We start from the raw sequence: 22,641 nt of genomic DNA on the forward strand, positions 1-22,641 counted from the left end.
TCTCCCTGGAACCTTCCAGAAGGATTTTTGACCAGCCCAGGACGTGGCACCTCAGGTGCCGAATTAATTATCAACTATCTCCGGTGGCAAGTCACCTGTGCGCGCTTACTGATAACCCGGCTCAGCAGTGCGACAGAGTGAGAGCGGACGAGGGCTGCGGTGCACAACCGAACACCACTAAGCGATAAATGGTGTAGTTCACCACTCGCTGAACGTAAGATCACTAATAAAAATTATAGGGCGGATACACGTGCGACGGGATGTTTCAACTCATGTGATTGTTGTGGACATCAGCCATCCAACAATTATCACCCTGCTGCTCGGTGGTGAAGGCCCGAAAATTGGAGGATCCTCCCCGAGACTGTGTGCTCCCCTTATATTTTCTTCCCGCCCCAAATTTATCATATATTTCCCTATCCCCTTACAATAACCTCCTCTCAACGGTAAGCCTTCATATTATAATTGAATCTCCCTGATGATCCGTATTCGCCTCCCCCCCCCCTTAGTTTTTCTTTTTCATTAAATCTAAAGTTAATCGTTCTCCTAACTTCTTCCCTCATTTTTAGAATATCATTAGAATCTCCGCTTTTTGATTTATATAGGTTCCTGCTCTGTGTCGCAGGCTGGTTAGTCTTACCCTCTTCTCTCGAACCTCATTTAAAAAGGCCTCAATTATTTTGTTATCGGAAAATTATAAGCAGAAGTGTTGGAATTCCTGCCTTTCGGCAGGTCCTTGCTCGTACACTCTCAGCAGCTCACCGTTAGGCAACGATCAAAACAAACCGATCGTTGCCATGGGTCGAACTGGCATTCCTTTGGTTTTGGGGCGCCACTTCCTGGACACCGCTCGCTATTATCCTGCGTTGGATAATAGCCCCACCAACTATCACGTGGGATTGGAATTCGGAGCAATTCCATCTATCGCGGTAATCACCCGGTCAGTCGTTTTCGGATAGTTAAAAGTTCAACACGTGTTTTCGGTATACCGCTCAACGAGTTTAATCGAACGCTCTAGAACTTTCGACTCGCTCGTCATCGGTTTTTTCTCCGGTCTTGCTCCAATCGGGCCAATTAATTATTTCGACCGCTGAACTAATATTGTTATCTCACGCGGACCCGCTCACCAATATTTTGTGATAAGTACTTTGTTAGGTGACTAATTACTGTGAAATAAACGTGACTTGTGGTGGGACGCGCCGAGTGTGGTTTTTTTTCTGGGCTGCTCGCCCCCCACCCGCCCCGATCCCCGCCGATCCAGGTCCCTCATTAAACAACATTTGTCTAATTTTTTATAATGAGAAATCTCTTTAATAATTTTTTCCCTATTTTTAAGAGGAAGTTCTAGGCTCATTTTTTGTGAATTCAAAATGAATTTAAGAAAAATGCACGATTGCGAGGAAGCTCGAATACTCTTTCCTTCAATGATAATGAAACCTAGTTCATTTAGTAACTCAACTTTAGAATTAACGTTTTTTAGGCAAGCTAATTTTGAATCTCCAATGAGCAGACTATCATCAAGATACCCCACCGATAAAAAACACACGTTTCTCGGATACCCAACTAAGAGTTGCATAATCTTTGTAAAAAGATAAGGAGCAGTATTTGGACCGAAAGGTAAATAATTAAACTTATAAAGGTTTTTGTCAAAATAGAATCTTAAATATTGTCTAAACTGCACATTAATAGGTACTAAATGATAAGTGTCCTTTAAATCTAGTTTTCCCATGAAGCAATTGTCAGAAATTAATTTGCAAGCCATTCTACAATCTTCAATTTTAAAATGTGCTGCTAGAATGAATTTATTTAGTTATTAGAGGTTTAAGATGCGTCTACTTGAACCATCAGGTTTTGGAATGAGAAATATTTTCGATATGAATTGATCTGATTCGGGAAGATACTCATTAATGGCCCCTTTCCGAATTATTTTTTTTACCTGATCTGTAGCCAACTTTTTTTCTTGAAATGTCCAGGTGTAGGATTCGCGGTTTTAATTTTAAGGAAGAATTCGAATCATCCACAAACAAAATAATCAATTAATATATTTATTTCGCCGCAGCGTTAGTCAGATAATACAGATTTTAATTCGGAAATATAATGGGATAATGTCGTCAGGTAAGACACCAATAGACTACTGAAATCGTGACGATTGGGTATTGTCCAGAAGTATATGGCGAATTCCTCTGGGTGCGCATGTGTGTGCGTCAACCACTGCGCTCCTGTGGGTGACCTCAGGAAGTCAACCCTCAGGTGGTATCTAGCGAGCCGCTACACAGGAACCTTCATGAGGAATTGAGAATTGATGTGGTGGTTCCACAAAGGGGATTTTATACCCTTCAATCCAATCAAGGACTCTGGAATCGGAAATAATTCTCTTCCAATTACTAGCAAAAAATCTTAATCTACCCGCGGGCCTACTTACATCTATGATTTCGGTGTTTGAGACAATAAGGGATTCTGCAGGTTGCTGCGAGTTCCTTTGGATTGATTGGACCAATTCTTCTTGAAAGGTCGGCCCGAAATTGGTGTGCCCTTGTTCGCGGCCGAGGGGAACTGCCGAAGTGGTTGATGCAGAGGTGAGAATCTGAAGTTTTGTGGCTTGTTTGAGTGCTGAACTTTCCCTTTTACTTCTTTCCCTGATTTTTTCAATCAGCTTGGCAGCTTTCAGCCTATTACTCAATTTTATACCAAAAAGCTATTCATCTGCTGGAGATGAATCTAAAATATCTTTTTGAGAAGTAGCAATATTCGCCAGAATTAAACTTCTGCGTGTCATCGTTTCATCTCTCTCAAGGTCGGCAAGTAGACGCCCAGTTTTGCTGAATGATTTTACTAGGTCCCCATCTGTGCTTATTTGGTTTTCTTTAGTAACTTTCCCTTTATCAAGAGTGCGACAAATAGAATGGCGCACTAGGACTAGGCAAGAACAAATTTTCTTTTGTTTTTCAGTGATTCTTGCGTCTCGTTTTAAAGCTGCTTCATTTATGAAGGTTTTAACTTCTTCGTTCAAATGCGGGGGATCCATAACAATACAATTTTTTTGTGATGCATGAGCTTTTAATAGTTTCGTTTTTTCTGCTTTGGGTAATCCGTTTTTCAGGATGTCCGTAAGACGGATAGCGATATTGTTCGGAATGACCCGAATTCTGTCGTTCCTCACTCTATCACCAATTAATTCTAGAATTTCACTATCTAGATCTTCCAACAACACTTCAGGTTCCCCAGAATTAATGTTCTGGTCAACTTGGGGGTTAGGCAGTTCTGATACCGTTTTCGGATCAGGATGAATTTCTACCTGTGTTGTAATCATTTAGGTTGTTGCGTCCTCTATATTTATCGCAGGCTCATTACCATCTTTATCAACAGATAGTTGTGATCTCTTTGCAGGAGAAGGCGAACGAGAGTCACTGGTCTCCACCACAGAAGATGGAGATGGGCTAACTTAGGAATCGCTGTACCAATCGAAATGATCTTCTTCCCTCGTGTGATTCACTTTCCGAATCGGATTTCCCTAAAATCAAGGAATCAAGAAATATTCACTTGCTTACTTGCCTTTCTTTTGTTTCTTGTATATCAATATAGAAATATACAGGGTGTACAGCGGGTAGAGACTAATAGTGGACAGGCATGTTTTGGGGGTGATTCTGAGCAGAAAAGTCCTTTTCCACTTTTCGCTCGGACACACCTCTGCAGGGATATGGGGGTGAAAGGAACGGCCAATGGGGCGCGAGCATTGTGCGGCTCTCCGTCCGTGTGCCGCGGGTAAGCAGTGTGCGTGCTTCCCCTTCTCCTCGGGCGAACGTTCCATTCCGCTAGTGAGTGAGAGAGAGAGGGGGGGAAAGATATTTCAAGACAATCCTTTCGGGGGAGGGGGGGTGCTAAGGTGATTAAAAACCGATTATTATTTACATTAGTATTATTTATTAAAAGACAAGATTCTGAAAACCGCGGGCAGCCCCCTTGGCGTTCCAAAGCTAATTGTTTAAATGTTAATTATCTCATGATGCGATAGCCCTACAGTGTTTTGTCAAAAGATCTTGTTTAGTTGAGGAACGTTGATTTTTGGGTGGTCGGGCGTCGGAAAATTGGAATTAGTGTCGTGAGGATGAGTGAATAACACTAAAGCACTAGGATGTAAAACCTTCGCGATTTATTGTCAATTGTTGTAAATGCGATACAAAAATGTATAGAATGGTTGATTTTCACCCGTGTGAAATCGTTGATCGTTGAATTGCAAAAAATACGTTGAGCGTCGTTGAGGAAAGCAAATATCGAAAATAGGTTGACTGACACGTTGGATATACGGTGAGTAACCGACTTGGGGGGGGGGTCCCAAGTTCGTTACCGAGGCGGATGACCAGTGACCCGATGAACTCCGGAAGTGTCCGAAATTCATCGGTCGAAAGTCGTTAAGGTGGGGGGCGTTTTTCCATGTCTACTTTAAACAGATCTTTTTTATTGTAAATTTAATTTACAACAAGAAAGGTCTCTTAACAAAATCCGGTAAAAGAGCCTCTTATCAAGATAATTAATAATAAACAATCGACGTCGAAATTCCGAGGGGATAGCTCGCGATTTTCGCGGAATCGGGTGCAATTTCTTTTTTTTTCTTATTGATAAGGAATCGGGAGCAATAAACGCAAAAAAGGCCTACGGTGTTTCTGTAAATGTTGTTTTTATTTTAAATTTCATTTTTTAATACATAGGGAAAAAGAGGGCCGATTTTTTTTTTGGGTGGACTACAATCGATTTTCAAAGTGTCCACGTCCAGCAGCGATGCAGAGTCGGGCCCGTTTCAGCAAATTGGCCCTCATTCGCTCCAGTTCATCAGGAGTGATAGTTGCGACTGCTGCGTGCAGCAGTGCAACCATTTCCTCCTGATTCGCGGGGTGGTGAGCGTGTATGCGCGAGTCCAGAGTACCCCACAAGAAAAAATCGAGTGGGGTAAGATCTGGAGAACGCGGGGGCCACGCAACGGGTGGTGCTCGTCGTCCGGCCCTGTCCCGGTCATTGCGATTCCCAATCCAGCGCTGGGGGAACCATTCATTGAGCTGCTTAATGACCGGTACGCAGGTATGTGCTGGTGCTCCATCGTGTCGGAACCAGAAATCCCTGGAGGCCGGACCATCACCAACTATCGGCGCAAGCCGCTCTCCCAGGAACCCCAAATAGTTCCCACCCTGCCAAAAAACAAATAATTATTAGGAGAAACCTATCATACTGGGTTAGACATCGAAGTCCAACAGGAAACGCAGTATTGACTATGGAGAACACTTACGTCGAGACGTCCTGCAAGATGATGTATGTACACTTCATCGCCAAGAATTCCTCCCCAGATATTCCGTGTTTCCCAGCGATACTGGTAGTTGGAACTCTTTGCGAGCCGAGGATTTTCAACCGCCCAATGATGCTCATTGTGCTGGTTGACGATCCCCTTCTTCGCAAAAAGTTTTTCGTCCGTCCACAGTATGTTTCGAATGAAGTTTGGCTCTTCACTTCTGTTGAGGAGCCATCTACCGAAGGCCAAACACTTGGGGAGGTCCTCGGGCTTTAACTCCTGGACTGGGGTAAATTTCCAGGGGCGAACCTCTTCCTCCTGCAGAACTTTCTGCACTGTGCTGTGTGGAACTCCTAAGGAAGCCGCGATCCCCCGAATGGATTGCTCTGGATCCTCCTCCACGGCCTCCAGGATCGCCTCCTCCACTCGTACCCCAGCATTAGGTCTTGCACGCCCTTCTCCTCCATGTCACGGAAGAATATTTCCCTCTCGGAGGCGTTGGAGGGCGTTTCGGAAGGTTCGTGCCTCAGGAACCACTCGATGAGGGTACTGTTGCGCGTACAACCGTGAGGCTTCCAATCTATTACCCCTCACAATACCATAAATGGTCACCATATCCGCATATTCCGCTGCACTAAACTTTGCCATTCTACAATATCAATTTAATGACACTGCACTGTTTTATCACTAACTAATAACGTATGTATCCTGGTAAACTGAGGGAACTACAAGTTATTTGGACGAGAATAGTATAGGACCAAGCATACGCGAAATCTAGCTCTGTCTTGGAAGACGTTTTGAGGAATATTAAAGCTTTGGAAAAATTGGTGGAAAAATTTCCTCTGTCAACTATGAAATAATAATTTTTATGAGTGAAAATGGCCTGTTCTTCTCGTTCAATTGTCCCATCGTCCGCAGATGGGAAATTTGGACTTGAACGTGCCACATTTGAGCTACAATCCATACCGGTTGTGGGAAAACCCTTTTTTTTTCGCGGGTGGCAACAGATCAAGTCGTAAAGCTGTGCGTCACAGCGTCCCTTCCACATGAGCCTTTACGACAGCTAGTTAGCCAAATACCGTAATTACCACAGCTTTAGAAGAGTCCCTAACTATTTGCTACTTTTTGTCGTTTATTGCTACCGAATCCGGGAAAATCCCCAGCCATTGACAATTATCTTGTAAACCAATGGGTTTACAACATTTTCTCAAGACGATCTATTTGCGAGAAAATTTGATTCTCTGCAAAAAATGTTCTGTGACAAAAGGCCGTAAATGCCTTTGTTTACTTGATAATCAAGACAATGCGGTTATTGCTCCGGATTCCGCGAAAATCGCGAGCTATCCCCTCGGAATTTCGACGTCGATTGTTTATTATTAATTATCTTGATAAGAGGCTCTTTTACAGGATTTTGTCAAGAGACCTGTTTGGGGATTGTCTAATTTTAGGGTGGATGTAGGTGGAATTTGAGATGGAGGATCCTTTAGAATTGAACCGCGTAGAAAAAAGTCACTAAATGTTGAGTTTTCTATAAAAGTTTATTGGGGCCACGTGCCACCAAAGTCGAGGGTTTACACTGAGTTCCACACTTAAAACGGTTGATACACAAATGATAATTCGATAAATGTTTAACACACAATTAATAAGCACTGTTGAATAACTAGATGTGGCTAATTAGGCCGTTTATCTCTGAAGGAGATGTACTTGTCGAGATACTTGGGGATGTACTTAGTATCAAAAAGGGAAGATTTTCTGAAAGTTGATTAACGTTACCGCTCTCGATGAAGATCTACGATAGACTGGGGGGAGTTGTCGTACTTCCGGGGTCAGCTTGGAGGTCTAGTGACCCGAGGTGTCGCTGCTGACCTTTTGGCCTGACCGGGGGACTTAATTACAATATGGCGCTAAATCTTTACGTTTCAAAGAGACCTTTCTTGTTGTAAATTAAATTTACAATAAAAAAGATCTCTTGACAAAACACTGTAGGGCTATTGCATCATGAGATAATTAACATTTAAACAATTAGCTTTGGAATGCCAAGGGGGCTGCCCGCGGTTTTCAGAATCTTGTCTTTTAATAAATAATTATAATATAAATAATAATCGGTTTTTAATCACCCTAGCGCCCCTCCCCTCCCCGAAAGGATTGTCTTGAAATATCTTTCCCCCTCTCTCTCTCTCGGACTCACTAGCGGAATGGAACGTTCGCCCGAGGAGAAGGGGAAGCACGCACACTGCTTACCCGCGGCACACGGACGGAGAGCCGCGCAATGCTCGCACCTCATTGGCCGTTCTTTTCACCCCCATATCTATGCAGGGGTGCGTCCGAGCGAAAAGTGTAAAAGAACTTCTCTGCTCAGAATCACCCCCAAAACATGCCTGTTCACTATTAGCCTCTACCCGCTGTACACCCTGTATATATAATTGTATATTCGGGAATTAAAAATTCCGTCATTGATTGTTGTTGCCCCCCCCCCCGAAAAGGAGGCCCCTTGTTGTATGTGATTCTGTGAAATCTCTCTGACAAGTAACAGCTTGTCTCTCGTTCGATGGGGAAGCGCCCAGTGACGTCACACAAGGTAAATACATGCTCTACGCATAAAATGCTCGAGCATAGCAACAAGACAAAAATTTTGAAGGTGAGTGCATGTCTCTTGTTCTTTTTTCTTAACTTCGCGAATTGAAAATCTACCATTCTATTAGGCGAACATCATGTGGGATAGAAAACCCAATAACTTACTTGATCTTGAAGCACGATGCAATTGTTCTAATTTTTTTAATTTCCTCTGCAATTTTTTAAATTTTTTCGCTAGCACTTCTTCTAGTAACTCTCTGTGCGCACTTTTATACTTCCTTTTTCCCATGATTCACTCACAATTATTCACCGAAAACGCAGCTTTTTTTGTAAATTGGTCGTGGTCACCTCGGCACATGCATAAAGAATGAGCCCCGGGATGCGGTCCCCGATGCGTGGGAGGCATGGATAGGGGTCGATAGATTTTTGTTTTCTAGCTTTAAACTTGTCGTGCCTCGGTCGCTAGAAAGAGTACTACGTTTTTCATCCTGAGAAAAAGCCGCGTAATACGACTTGATATTTATTTTAAATGAAACAGTGACGTTGTTTCATCATTGCCACGTGCAGTCATTTATCGACCTTCGGCCCATCCTCCTCTAATCCACGTTTATCTCTGCCATCCTTAAAAAATACTCCCCAATCCAGATCCCGCATCGAACAAGCTTCATTATTCCTTCGAATTTTACCGAACAAATGAACTTAATATTTACAAAAATGACGCCATGATGAATTTTTTTCTGCTCAAAATAGATATATTAGAGCACCCTTAAAGATCCCTATCACCTGAAAATGGCCACGGCCCGAGATAACTGCCGAAAAAATGCTTTTGGCACTTCCCATTTCATATCTTTGCAATTCCGCTTTTTTTCAAAAATCTATTTAATAGTAGATAGATTTAATAGTAGATAAAATTTCAATAATTCCTGTTAGCCCGATCGAAAAAAAATAGTAGTAAAAAGAATTCTTCGCAACACTTCCCTTAGTCTTAAACTAAAAATTCGCATGTGGAAGTTCCTAAAAATGACACGCTCGCCCGAGAAGGCTGCAGGATAATCTACAAAATAACCCGTAACGAATGTTATATGAAATCCTGTGAACGATGTGAAGCTTCTACAAAGCACTAAGCAAAAGTTCTGGTGCTGACACACAGTTGTCATAGCACAATTAAAATGGAGTAATTTGTTGGAATAACTCCATTTTAATGTAATATAATTTTGTTTCTTCGTTTTCTTACCTTGTTAGACATGTTTATAGCTCTCGTATCTTGTTCTGTTTTAAGAATCGTAATCAGCTCCTCATGAACCTTCAGTTGCTCCACCTGATCTTTAATAAGTCGCTCTTTATGCTGCAATTGCATTTCTCGTCGAGTCAATTCCATCTCCATTTCCTTGATCCTATGTGTAAAGTCAGCCATGCTCATTTCGATTTCGTCATTTCCCTTCAAGATTTCTACACCACCATTGGTAATCTGTCCCGATCTTTCATTATTGTCGCGTTTGTACTCGGTCGGTGAGGCTGCTGACGCCCCTGAAGTTGAAGACTTCACCTGTTGTTCTCTACAACCACGAATCATTTTGGGCATGAAAATGAGGGATGATTCAATAGTGGTTTGGGGATTGTCTGAATTTAGGGAGGATGAGGGATGGAAAATTCGAGGAAAGATGGATTAGGGCTAGCCGGTGGAAATAATTATTAACATGTGTTGAGGATCTTTATATAATACTATATTGGGGGCGGCGCACCACCAAAGTCTATGTATTAACAACGCGTTTACTGGCACTCTTCCCTGAAGAGTGTCAAATTAATATTGCTAACTGTCCGGTGATGTACTGATTGACAGTTAATTGTTATAGAATATAAGGAGAAATCGTTTTATACTCGGCGGAGATGTACTTGGTGATGTACTCGGTGAGGTTCTACTGGCAGAGAATTTCTGACAATGAAATAGACGTTACCGCGTCCTGTGACTGACAAAGACTGACTGACTTGAGATTTGAGCTTCCGGGATCAGCTCGTTGATCTACTGACCCCAGGTATCGCTCGGGAATTTTGGGCATTGGTCGCCTGTCATCCTTTACCGACTGTAGTTATTTCTCTATTTTTCAAACAGTAGTGAATTGTATAATGACCGGAGATCGTTTCCAGCGTCGTAGGACCAATTTCAGAGTTTTAGATCCTTGGCATATACAGGGTGTCCGAGATAAAATTGTACACCCAAATAACTATTGAATGTGGGTAGTAATCGAAAAATCTTTCGAATAGAAGTTGTAGGGCTCCAAGTGGGAAAAATAATGAGATATGTTTTGAGCATTTAAGTCTTCATGTTTTTATGCTACAAGCATAAGTTCATTTTTTTCATATGGGATCAAAAATTTTCTTGTAACAAAAGTTGTTGTACTCGATGAGATGAATCTAATGATGTCACACATAATGTGTTTTTTATGCTTTCTGAGCTCAAAAATGCTAAAAATGGAACTTGTCAACGATATTCCAAATTCAGACACGATAAACAGAAAAATAAAGGAGAAACAAAAAGGCGCCAATGGATTGTTCTACTAGAAAGACGTTACAACAAGTGCTCAATGTTCCCACCATTCACTTCAAGACACAATTCAAGTCGACGTCTGAAACTCTGCACAACATTTCGAAGCGCTTGTTGAGGAATGTTGGCAATAGCGCCTCTGATACGTGTTTTCATGTCTTCTGCAGTCGTTGGTCGATTTTTGTAGACTACATCTTTAATGTAGCCCCATGAATAAAAATCAAGTGGAGTTAGATCAGGTGATCGCGGAGGCCAAAGAACAGGACCACTTCTGCCGATCCAACGACGAGGAAACAGAACATTGAGACAATTCCTTACACAAAGTGCAAAATGCGGTGGCGCACCGTCTAGTTGGAACCACATTCTTAGTCTTGTGTCAAAGTGTACATGTTCCAATAAAACTGGGAGGTCATCTTGTAAAAACTGTAAATAGCGTTGACCGGTGACTGTTCCGTTGAAAAAATACGGCCCAATCACTTGCCCATCAACAATGCCACACCACACATTTACTCTCCACTGATGCTGGTGGTCAATGTGCTAAGTCCAGTGAGGATTTTCCATAGACCAATAATGGGGATTATGACGGTTTAATGCGCCAGTACTTTTAAACGTCGCTTCATCACTGAAAAGGACATTTTAGAAAAACTCGGGACTTTCGTTCAAGATCCCTCTGGTCCAGTGTCGAAAAGCAACACGATTCTGTCTATCTTGTGCAGATAGTGCTTGTGTCAATCTGATATGATATGGATGGTAACGGTTCGATTTCAAAATATCGTGAGCTGTGCTTCGTGGAATACCTGAACCTCTCTCAATTTCTCTTAAAGAGATGTGAGGGTTCATGTGAACCATGGCCAAAACGGTAAGCGTACGAGAATTGTCAGGATTCATCCGTTGTTGTCGTTGTCGTCGTTGCAGAACTCTTCCTCTTCGACAATTTCTCTCGATAATCCGAATGCATGAAGCTGAGGGATGACGTAATCGGTTTCGGTGCCATTGTCGATACAATCGAGCGGCCGCGCGATATGCACCTCGGCAATCTCCCAAAACCAGTAGAATATCCACAACTTCATTTGCGGAATAAACCATGATACGCGAAATCACTCAAAAATAATCTGAGTTCAATAATGACCCGATTCGTACTAACTAAGAAACAATCAACACTAAGGTACACCAGATAGCTCTGGTATTTACACTTTGGTGTTTACTGGTTCTTATTAAAGGCCACTTTCTGTTTATCGTGTCTGAATTTGGAATATCGTTGACAAGTTCCATTTTTAGTATTTTTGAGCTCAGAAAGCATAAAAAACACATTATGTGTGACATCATTAGATTCATCTCATCGAGTACAACAACTTTTGTTACAAGAAAATTTTTGATCCTATATGAAAAAAATGAACTTATGCTTGTAGCATAAAAACATGAAGACTTAAATGCTCAAAACATATCTCATTATTTTTCCCACTTGGAGCCCTACAACTTCTATTTGAAAGATTTTTCGATTACTACCCACATTCAATAGTTATTTGGGTGTACAATTTTATCTCGGACACCCTGTATTTAGAATTTAATTACACAGACAGTAATTTGGAACAAAACGCCTGCGATTCTCCTACTAACGTAATGTTGAAAAGTAATTGTGTATCAACTCAGGGTTGATACACTCGAGCAACCAAATTAATATCAATCGCGATGTGATTCTTTCACTATAGTCTCTCCGGATGTTGTTTTGACACTCGATTAACAAAAGCTGCGTGAAAGGAAAGTTCATTGATAAGGCAAACTAGTGGAAATAATCAAATTACACTGACACTGGGTTGCACAAAGTTCTAAGATGTTATTTTTTATTGCCGACGACTTTTGCGTACACTTCAGACATCCAACACTAACGATATCACTCCCACTTCACTTTCAAAAACGAACGAACTTTATCTTTTTTTTCTCGCGCGAGTATCGGAAGAAAGAGGAGGGCATTTGCTATAAAACAATTATTTGTCGTTTTTCTGATTGACGGGCCAAGAACCTTCGAACTCATTGGTGTGATCTATTGATGGTGGGAGTAGAGAGGGTGTCATTTGAAGAAAGGCAACAAATTGACATGTTCGAAGTCATAAACTCCAGGCCAGATCCTTCTGAAAGTGTGCTCAGCGTATGGGTGCTAGTAAAGTTGGGGAGTTTCCCACCATAAATGACGGATTCGGAGACTGTTAGTCTTGCACGTGATTTTAGGGTTGACAAAAAAAAATAGTAAATTACTGAAAAGGTGATGAGTTTTGGGGAGCAAGATTTGTCCCAGATGACCAGCAGCTTTGTTCAAACTACTAGGTCGTGGTTTTCTATGGAATTGCCGGATTAGACGGATGGAGAAAAAGGATTGAAATTGCAGTTATTCGCGTTCTCTCTCTTCTTTCGCTCTCCAAAGTGTATGGTCATTTAGGATATGGTAATTTAGAACAGTAAATTATGATTAAACACAATTAGACCATAAATAAAAATAGATTTGTTGGAGACGAAACAAATTTCATAATAGATTGATCGAGGAATAGTGTTTGGTGAAGTGCCTGGGTCGGCAGGAAGATGAGACAAATTAGCACATATAACTGGATTGCAGAGAGTGGGGAGACGGTTAACTCAAAGAACGCACTGCGCAAGTATAATAAGTCATCGAGAAATTCAATTTTATTCGGAAAAAAAAGAACTTCACTAATGGAATGAATTGAACAAAAAGTGACTACTCACCCGATAATTTAGAAAATGAGCAAATTTAAAAAATGAGCAGCACGAAATTGGGTAGCCATAATGACCCATCCAAAGTGAATAATACTGAACGGTAGGAAGCTGTATCAAATACCATCAACTCTCAGAAACAATGAAGGGTAACTTAAGATCCACGGGGTGGAACTTGTGCTAATTATGGGGCACATGAGCCGAATATTAGAATTCGTATAGGACAAAAATCAGCTGTCCAAGGTATGGTGCTTCAGGTGTCCAATTAATGACTCCACCCCCCCCCCGATCTCCTGCAGTGCGTCGCCCTGAGGGCGAGCGTCCAAAGAGCGCTTGGTGTTCAGTGTGCGTGAGTGTTGGGGAGGGGGGTGGGGATCTGTTCGCGGACAGGATTTCCAACATTCTCCCCAGCCATCTACAACTGTAGTTGTTTGATGAGATAACGAGCATGAGCTGAGACAGAAGCCAACAATCAAAACGCGCTTTGATAAGCATCCTCAGTTCCTCAACCTTGAGCAGGTCGTTGAGCTAGTCCTGTAGAGCTGCTAGCCAGGCACGGCAACATCCGAGACGTTGGAGGTTGCAAATCTAGTTCTGTTCGGGTCCGGTTATTCTCAACTTAAACTCTATTGGCTTGTTCCGGCTATAAATCCATCGCGTTTGACGAAATCCAAGGGTAAAAAGCGGGGAGAATAGTTCTGTTTCCACTCTCCTGAGTGTGAGATGGATAGAAAAAGGACTTAGTCATTGGCCTCATTAGCGTAGTCTGGGCAATTCGCAAGACGACCACCCTGGTTAGTCTATCTGATCCTGGCAGTAGAGCAGTCACTCGACGGCCAGGCCATTTTGTCACCAAGAATCGTTCGTCCGTGAATATACCCAGCTTGGAGATCGATTAAGGACATTGAAGATATTCAGTGGGCCACCATTTTCAGAATCCTCAAGGCTGCTTTCGGATGATTCACCTGGAAAACCCCAAGACGTTACGAGTATCTAATCATGGTTCTGAAATAGTCATAGAAGGAAATGTGCCCTAGTCAATGCTGAGCAGTCGTCTGGCTTGGCTGTGAGCGGTTCTAGTAGTCGAGAGGTACTGCCCCGATTTAATTAACTAAAGTGCTGAGCTCTTCAAGTGTGCACAGATCCTCTCCAATATTGTGAGTGAAATGGAGCTTCACCGATTTTATTTCCGCTTCCTATTTACTTCTGAAGTGAGGCGCACCTGAGTTGTTAAGCGAACTGCGTTGCTTCCTAATCAGCGTTGTGGGTCCAAACGCTGATTAGGAACTGAACGAACTGTCTTTATTGAGACGATCCCGCTGATTATAACTTCCTGCGTACCTTGTAAACGTCAATAAATTTCGTCCCACAGTTTCTGAACAAGAGTGAGGAATGCCTACTAATATCCGGATGCCAGATAAAATAGATTTCTATGTTTAAGCCGCGAGCATTTGAAGACAACCCTTAACACAATGGTGGGAATACGTTGAAAAGAGATGAAACAGCTAAAAGTTTCCATAATAAAAACTTTAATTATACAGATACAAATACAAATGTCTATTCCCTATTGCGGACTTCTGTAACATCTAATGCTTTCAGTCAGGATTTGGTCATATCTTCTTTTTTGAACCGTCTATTTTGAACTCTCTCGATCAACGGTCGTCGACTAATTTTTCATCCCTTCATCCCTTGACCTCTGATTCCTCTCACCTAGTCTCTTCGCCACCCCACCCTTATCAGGCCCTGATGGCCATTTTCCCCGGCTGGGAAATTCCACAAACGTGGTGGAGTAAACCAGCTAATGGCCCAGACGTTATTATTGAGGATGCCTTGATTCTATCTTAATAAACGCATAAAATTACGTTCAAAATTTAGCTCGACCTCTTATCTTAATCCTACCTTAATAAAATCTTTGCATAAACTGCCATAATAATTGTTAGACCCCACCGCCTCAACTACTCCTAACAACTACAATATGAAGACGTTGGGGACTCCCCAAAATCTAAACTAGTCGAAAATATTTGATACTACATAAACTAATAAGGAGATTAGCATAAAGAGTGAGTATCTATTTAATGAAAACAAATTTGTTTTCTGAGCCTGGTTCATCTCAATAATTACGAAGCCAAAGAGAATGAAACGAACTCATTTCTATTTTCGTTCAGTTATACAATTGAATTTACTAGTGAGATCATGGATATTGGAAAAGTACAAATCATTTGCCAATGCATCATCAATAACAAATAAATTGATATTGGCGGAATACAGTAGAACGTCAGCCCTTAAAGGATGCAATTGGCCGACATTCATTACGACATGGCACGACGAATGGCATAGAGTGCTTTCTCTTTGATTCGTCGAAGATTCTAGGTACTACGTCAACAGTTGGCGCACTTTTCTCATTACAAAAAGGGGCTCCTGCCGCGGAAAAGACAACTCGACAACCATCACCGGAAGGATCAGTCCTAATCTACCTGCGGCTACCGAAGACACCCCGTCGGGAAATCCGTCTACGCGCAATCAACTTATAACAGCGAATTGAATGATTAGTCCTCCCAGTTAGGTGGATCTCGCCGTTGTACCAAGCTGTAAAATCATCCTCGCATGGCATCCAGGATCATCAAGGCATTGCGGTGATTTCATCTACGCCCCTGCACCCAACAGCCTAGTAGGGCCAGCCCCACCTCGGTTAGACAACCCCTGACAAGAGCATCAGTTTCCCGTTTTGAGCATTGTCGTCACTTTCCCCAATCACTGTTTTAATTGCAATAATCCCGCTACTTCTGTCTCCCTTATCTTCCTGTTTCCCCTCCGATGGTTTTTCCCCTGGGTCTTCGCGAAATCGAGTTATTTTTAATCAATAATAAACTGTTTGATCTAGCCTAAATTTTGGTCTCTGTTTTTACTTTCCTACGAGGTTCAATATCGGTGTATTTCAATACCTTAGCCCGAACATCACGATCCCTAACAGTAGAAACGTAACAAACCATTTAAACTGGGTTTCGGATCGTTACGTGGTGGCACCCTGTTGCGAATAGTCCCGGTCAGGTAAAGGTTTGAAAATACATATCGCGTCTCTTCCGCTCTTTAATGACCCATATAACCTCACCCTTTTGAGCAATAAAAGCTAAAATTATAACCCTGGGCTTCGATAGAAAACATTCACCGGCTCTACTGATATTTCCTTTCGAACGATTATCTCTAAACTCCACTAGTCGTTGGAACGTCGTGACGTGGACAATTATGTCATCCGACAATTAGTGAATGCAGCTGCCGATACATTCCCTTCCAATAAAACGAACATAAACGGTTAAAAATACAGAAAAAATCTTCCCAACGAGCGTCAGCCCCATTGTACTATTTTTGCACTACACTACGCCCGAGCTGATCTTAGGAAAACTCCAAATCTCTAACGACAATTAGCAAGCCATAATAGTCACGACATGGAAATTATATTATCCCAAAAATTGATGGAAGCAGCCGACGACACCTTCCGTCTTAATAAAAGGAAACACAAAATATCAAAATTACGGAAGAGACCATCGCAATGAGTGTCAGCCCACTGCACTAGTTTATCCCGCACGTGCGGGGACTCATCAATACTCTAAGGTTCCCAGACTCTAGAATACATAGCGCTCGAGAAAAAGTTCGTTTTTGTCTAAAGTTTTGGCCGCCACAATGTCCTCGACGACCTCCTGACGAAATTTTGGGTTCAGGAGGGGGTTCCTGAACACTCAGGTTCAACTCTCCGAGGACAAAGCTCAATATGACGATCGTTTTCCACAGAGTCACTCACGGGCTTCCTCAAATTGCTACATCGGTAGATTGCCACTCAAATCTCCGACAGTTTTGCTCATAGACTCGATGGTCTGTTCTTGTTTGCCTGCACTGGCTACAGCTATCATGTGACAGCCTTTATCGACAGCTCTACAGAAATTTTTGTTGGGAATATCAAAAGCTCGGCCATACACGCCGTCTCCAGCCAAATCAGTGGATCAAATCATCTACGTCAGTTAACAGGGCGATGTTATGCCACTGAGATGACGCTAACACATACACTTTCGACTTCAGGCGGGTTGAGGGTCTCGGAGAGTTTGCATACAACTTAACCTCACGTCTTACCACAAATTTTTTTTCCGCATCACGGGGTGCTCCGGGCAGATAGCGAGATGACAAAGGTCAGGTTCATATCGCACTAGCTCAGGGCAGTCGTTGAACGACTTCACGCCTACAGGAACGAAACGCCAGAAGGACTTCTTCGACATGCTGATTTACTCTCGTAGACACGAACTCATCTTCATGACGGATATCACCAAGATATTCCGTTAGGTGCGTATGCACAAGGACGATGGGGTGCTCCAGCAAATCCGCTGGACGGACTCAAATGGAAAGCCGCATATCAGCTCACGACAGTCACGTATGGGATTAGCTCCTTTCCTCTCAGTGCGTGTACCGGCACAGCTCGTTGAGGATGAAGGTTTGAAATACCCTCTCGCAAGGGAACCAATCACTCAAGATACTTGGACGATATCTGTGAAGGTGCTGATTCCAACCACGATCTCATCATCACGGCTAAACAGTTAACCGAGCTCTGCCTGTCAGGTGGGGTTACGACGGCTAAATTGCACTTGAATACCTCAGACTTGTCCAGCGTTCTCTCAACTGACAGTACTCTACAAGGTAACCGCCTCATCAAGGATTTACTGACCATGATCCTGGGAGTCTCGCCGAATCTGGACACGCAATTCATTTACGTTGTCCGTCGCTTCACCAGAGACCAGCCGTTCTGACTCATCGTCGCCATGTTGTAGTTTGGTTTACTCAGAGACTCTATCGTCGAAATCCATGGATTTTCCGACGTCTCTGAAGGGGCAATATCAGCCATGGTCTTTCTAAAGGTCTTCAACGGAAATCAATCACCTCGCATCCCCTTGCTCTGCTCCAAAACCAAACTTGCCCCCACTCGAAGGGCTGACAATTCCATGATTGAAGCTCACCACGGCGTTACTCCTTACGGAACTCATCAAGTACGTTCAACACCAACTTAACCTCTCCGATGCCTCCATCTCTCTTTGACCAGACTCATCTGCGATACTCACGTGGATTAGCTGGCACTCGTCAAGGTGGAAGGAGTTCTTCAAAAATTAAGTGTCACTCATTGAGGAACTCATTCATCATGCCCGTTACATACTAATACTTGGCAAGGACAACGCAGCTGACAACCTTTGTCGAGGTTTATTGGCTGATCGACTGGGATCTCATAAGCTCTGACGGACGGGACCACCACGGCATCGCAATGACAGCTCCTCATGGCCTACTTACACTCTGGAAAAGGATTTTCTAGTCAACTTCGAGGAGAAACCAGGATGGTTCGCATAGCCACACAAACAATCGCTCTTTGGGACCTCATCGACAGATTCATATTAGTCAATTGCCTGTTCGCGGTTACCGCAGTCAGTCGGAGATTCATTGCATGACTCAGAAGATGCCTAACTCATCACTCCATCATTCGCTCATCTGTGGCGATCTTGAAGAGGCTCGGATCTTCTGGATCAAACTCATCCAAGCAGCTCACTTTAAGGCTCCACTCAGGACCAATTGACAGGGTGAAAGACTTCTCAAATCTCACTTTCACACCAAGCAGACTCCCCTCATTGGTTACCAAGGGATTCTGAGAGTCGGAAGGCGGCTTAAGTTTGCTCAAATTAGCCCAGAATGTCAAAACCAGGTGATCATTCCCAAGAAATTTCACTTGACCGAACTACTCATTGGACAGGGTCATCTCTGGAGATTCCATGGAAGCACACAGGTGACTTTGCGTCCGCTTAGGAGCAACTACTGGATACTCGAAGGTCAAGCAGCAGTACGCTCCTTCATTGTCAAGTGCGTGAAGTGCACTCGCCAACGGGGGATATGAGCTCGACAGCTTAAAGGCCAGTTACCATCAGCCAGACTTACCTCCGCTCCACTTTAAGTCGCGTCAGACTACGCCGCCGAAGGAGTCAAGCTTGTTGCCAGGCTTGGGACTTTTCTAAGTGGGTCTGGCTTCAGGCACTGGTCATATCAATGGAATCATAAAATTATGGAAAACTGATTACAGGAGATTATTTCTTCTTGTTATTAAAAAAATCAACAATTGTGTTATTTTAATAGTTGATTGAATGCAAGTTGATCAATTAAATAGACATTGCAGAGACTTTTTGTTAGTAATAGTTCCGCACTAATCGATTATCGATTGTCAAATAATCGGTTATTTCCATGTCATCCACCATATTCGATGTGTCGCTTGTCATATAGTATATGAGAATGTTCCATCAGTGCGTCAAAAATAGCATTCTGCACTTGTAGTTTCAATAAATCCAGTAAAAGAGTACGAAAATATGAGCTCATGAAGAAAATCAATGAGCTTGATTAACGTAGTGAAAATAGTGATGATGTAAATCTCAAAAACGGACTTGGACTCTGTGAGAACGTACTTGGAGACTCAAGTGGAGAGCTATCGTTAAATGATATCCGGTTTGAAAATAGAAATAATTGGCGAATTGATCTTAGTAAACTGATCCTTCAGCGTTCTGAAATTCACGGGCGACCCGGTGATTTTATCATCAACCGTTCAGGTAAGACTTCGTGCAAGAATTTGAATGTGGCTGCAGTTATTTCAAGGAAATTTATCAACCGGTAGGGTTCGGAAGTTTGTAATTGAATTTTGCAACAAGCTGTTGCCTTTCTGCTCATTTTCATTCTACTTCTTTAAATTAATTATTAGGCTAAACTAGACTGTGCATTATTATATAGTATCACTTACAAAGAATCGCTTTTCTTCCGCAATGTTTCACCATATCGCTGTAATTCCAATACTTCGAGAGATTTTTTTTCCAATTGGGCCTTGAAATCAATTTCGATTTCCAATTTTTCGGCTGCGAGTTTCTCAGTTCGATCCTGATATCCTGCTAATTCAACCTGTAAGCTCTTCACGTGGTTCTCAAGAATCTGCACCTGTCCATCTAGATCCGTCATTTGTCCCTGCATCTCTACTTGTGCAGAGTTGGAGGAATCTTTCTTCAATTCACTTCGACTGCAAAGTATGTGAACCATTAAATAACTGCATGAAACACGTTCATAGATAAACTGTCGACTTCGTTAAAAAAATCTGTACAATTTTCATTCAAAATTACTGGATATTTTGATCGATTTCATCGTAATTTTCACTAGAACTAATCCATACAAATAGGCAATAGTATAGCCTTTTTCTGTTGATTTCATTATTTTTAGATATTCTCGGTAGAAATTCGTCAAGTGAAGTCTTTTGCATTTTTTGCCTTCCATTTCTCTCTTCACTTCAAGGAAACAGGGGAAGAAAAAATGTACAAAAGGAATACGGAATAAATTGGATCAAAAAATTGAATGCTTCTGGAGTTTCTTATAGTATAATCTACTATACAGGGTGTCCCAAAACTCAACATGCAAACTTTAAACTTAAGTTGGGGGTGAAATTCTGGATCGAAAAGTCCTGAGCGACTTTTTGATCAGACGCACCCTCTTCAACTTATTCAGGGTTGAAGTTGGACGAATCAGGGGCGTGGGATAACCGGTCGCACGACGGTGAGGAGAACGTGCGAGTGTGGTGGTGTCCCCACCATACGGTAGTACTCCCCTGCGGCGGCAGAAGGCAATGACCGTCGGCGGCGGGTAAGAGGAAGGGGCGGGAAATGAAAAAAATATTTCTCATAATAACACGCCTAATTGATATCCCATCGGCTCTTTTTCATCGTAACATTAGTCGTCATTTGTGCAGTATGTAATTTGACGTTTATTTAAACAAAAAAGTGACTTTATTTGACCGACGTGCACGTGCCGTGATTTATCGCCCTTCGCCCCACCCTCCCGTAATCCACTTTTATATCGGCCATCCCTAAGAAATACAATCATTTTGGTTCTTCGAGCCGGACCGACGGAGTATTTTTTGTTTTTCACACCCTTCGCGGCCGAAAGAGTGTTTTTTTCTCGAGTAAACTTTCTCGAACATCAGGAAAGGTCCTACTGGGTTCATCATTCCAGCCCTGCGGAATTATTCTGGAGCTGCGGAACCTCGGTCCGGGTATTGTGGAGTCACTCCAGACATTATTGAGCAGCTCACCACCTCACCCCCGGATAGTTCCGACTACTACACTACTTAATACCGGGTATTCTGGATCAGCTACGATCAACGGTTACTCAGTCCCGGTATTACCGCCCACATTCCGGGTATCAGTGACCGGTGCAGGGCAAAGTGGGTCTTCTCAGGGTATTTTAGATTATCAAACAAACATCGTCTCAACACAAAGGGAATCGTCAATGATGATTAACAATTATTATAGTGGTTCTTCTGATTATCGATTGTGTTTGCAAAGTTTATTGATCATCTCGGAGGCGACGATTTGTGTTGCATATGTATATTTTTTGCAATATTATTGGCCATCGCGGAGACGATTATTTTAATATATATATTTTTTTCATTTTTTCCAGAATTTATTGGGCATCTCGACATTTCTCGGTGATCATTTTGATTGTAGATTTTTTTCGACTTGTCAAGGTTACAGTGACCCTCGTTCAATGTAACCTGACCGGCGCTATTGTTCTTCGGGCTATTTTTGAGTTTTCCAGATTTTTTTTTCTATTCCGTGAAAAATGTCCAATCTTGAGGGTACATTCAACTGACAGGCGTCGTGGGACTTGTTTATTGCTTGGGTCGCTGCCGAAGTGGAGGAGCTAAAAGCAGCTCAATCCAGTGTCGTGGCTTTGGAGTCGAAGCGGGATGTGCTGCAAATGTGCTGGGAAAAGCTAGAATCAATCCACGCGAAAATCGCCACAGGGAGCTTTAAACGGCAAGGTGTCCTCAGCCTGCCCGACTTCCAGAACGATGTCTTCAACAAGGCCATCTCGCAGTTCTTAGCGGCGAAAGAGAAGATCGCGGCGTTCCTTGAGGTCAAAGAAGCGGTGAATCTCAGTCCGAAATTCCGCCGCTCAACAGAGACCTCCTCGAATCAAGGCGGCTCCTCTCGATGTGCACTCTCGGAAATCTCCCTGCCGAACTTTTCCGGGCTCGCTCGCAATGGCGCTCATTCCAGGACTTGTTTGACTCACCGGTAGGGCCGAACCCGGACTTGTCCAACCACGAGAGGATGAATTATCTCCGCACCTCTCTGTCCGGGGTGCCGTCCCAGTTCATTTCAAATTTGGCTGTCTCGGGTGAATCGTTCGGCGTTGCCTGGTGCCTGCCCGTTAACCGATACGAGATTAAGCAGCTCCTCGTCTGATCTCACCTCGACGCTCTCTTGCGCCTACCACCGATGATCACGCACAACGCCAAAGAGCTGAACCGGCTTACCACCAGGGTCACGGAGCACACTGTTCTTTCAAAACTCTGGAGCAGCTCACAGAGCCTTGGGATTGCGCGGCATACACTTTGGCTTACCGGCTCAGCTGCAAACTCAGAGCGGCTTGGGGGATCAAAGTAGGCACGGCTACCGAATCCCCAGCTCTTGCC

General features: G+C 42.9%; 2 protein-coding genes across 6 annotated transcripts in view; one reads left to right on the forward strand and one right to left on the reverse strand.

Moving 5' to 3' along the window:
* LOC135168433 (uncharacterized) overlaps window positions 1–22,641 on the forward strand; it is a 36,194-nt gene that overhangs the window by 9,730 nt on the left and 3,823 nt on the right. The window lies entirely within an intron of this gene.
* LOC135168177 (myosin heavy chain, fast skeletal muscle-like) overlaps window positions 1–22,641 on the reverse strand; it is a 100,162-nt gene that overhangs the window by 7,730 nt on the left and 69,791 nt on the right. For all 4 annotated transcript variants that reach the window (XM_064132399.1, XM_064132243.1, XM_064132319.1 and 1 more), the window contains 2 exons: window positions 19,921–20,190; window positions 9,084–9,405 (listed from right to left, as the gene is read on the reverse strand). In XM_064132399.1, coding sequence (XP_063988469.1) covers window positions 9,084–9,405; window positions 19,921–20,190 — 592 coding nt within the window. The remainder of the gene's footprint in view (window positions 1–9,083; window positions 9,406–19,920; window positions 20,191–22,641) is intronic.

The sequence above is a fragment of the Diachasmimorpha longicaudata genome, chromosome 1 (genome assembly GCF_034640455.1).
Source record: "Diachasmimorpha longicaudata isolate KC_UGA_2023 chromosome 1, iyDiaLong2, whole genome shotgun sequence".
In the NCBI taxonomy this organism is placed as follows: Eukaryota; Metazoa; Arthropoda; class Insecta; order Hymenoptera; family Braconidae; genus Diachasmimorpha; species Diachasmimorpha longicaudata.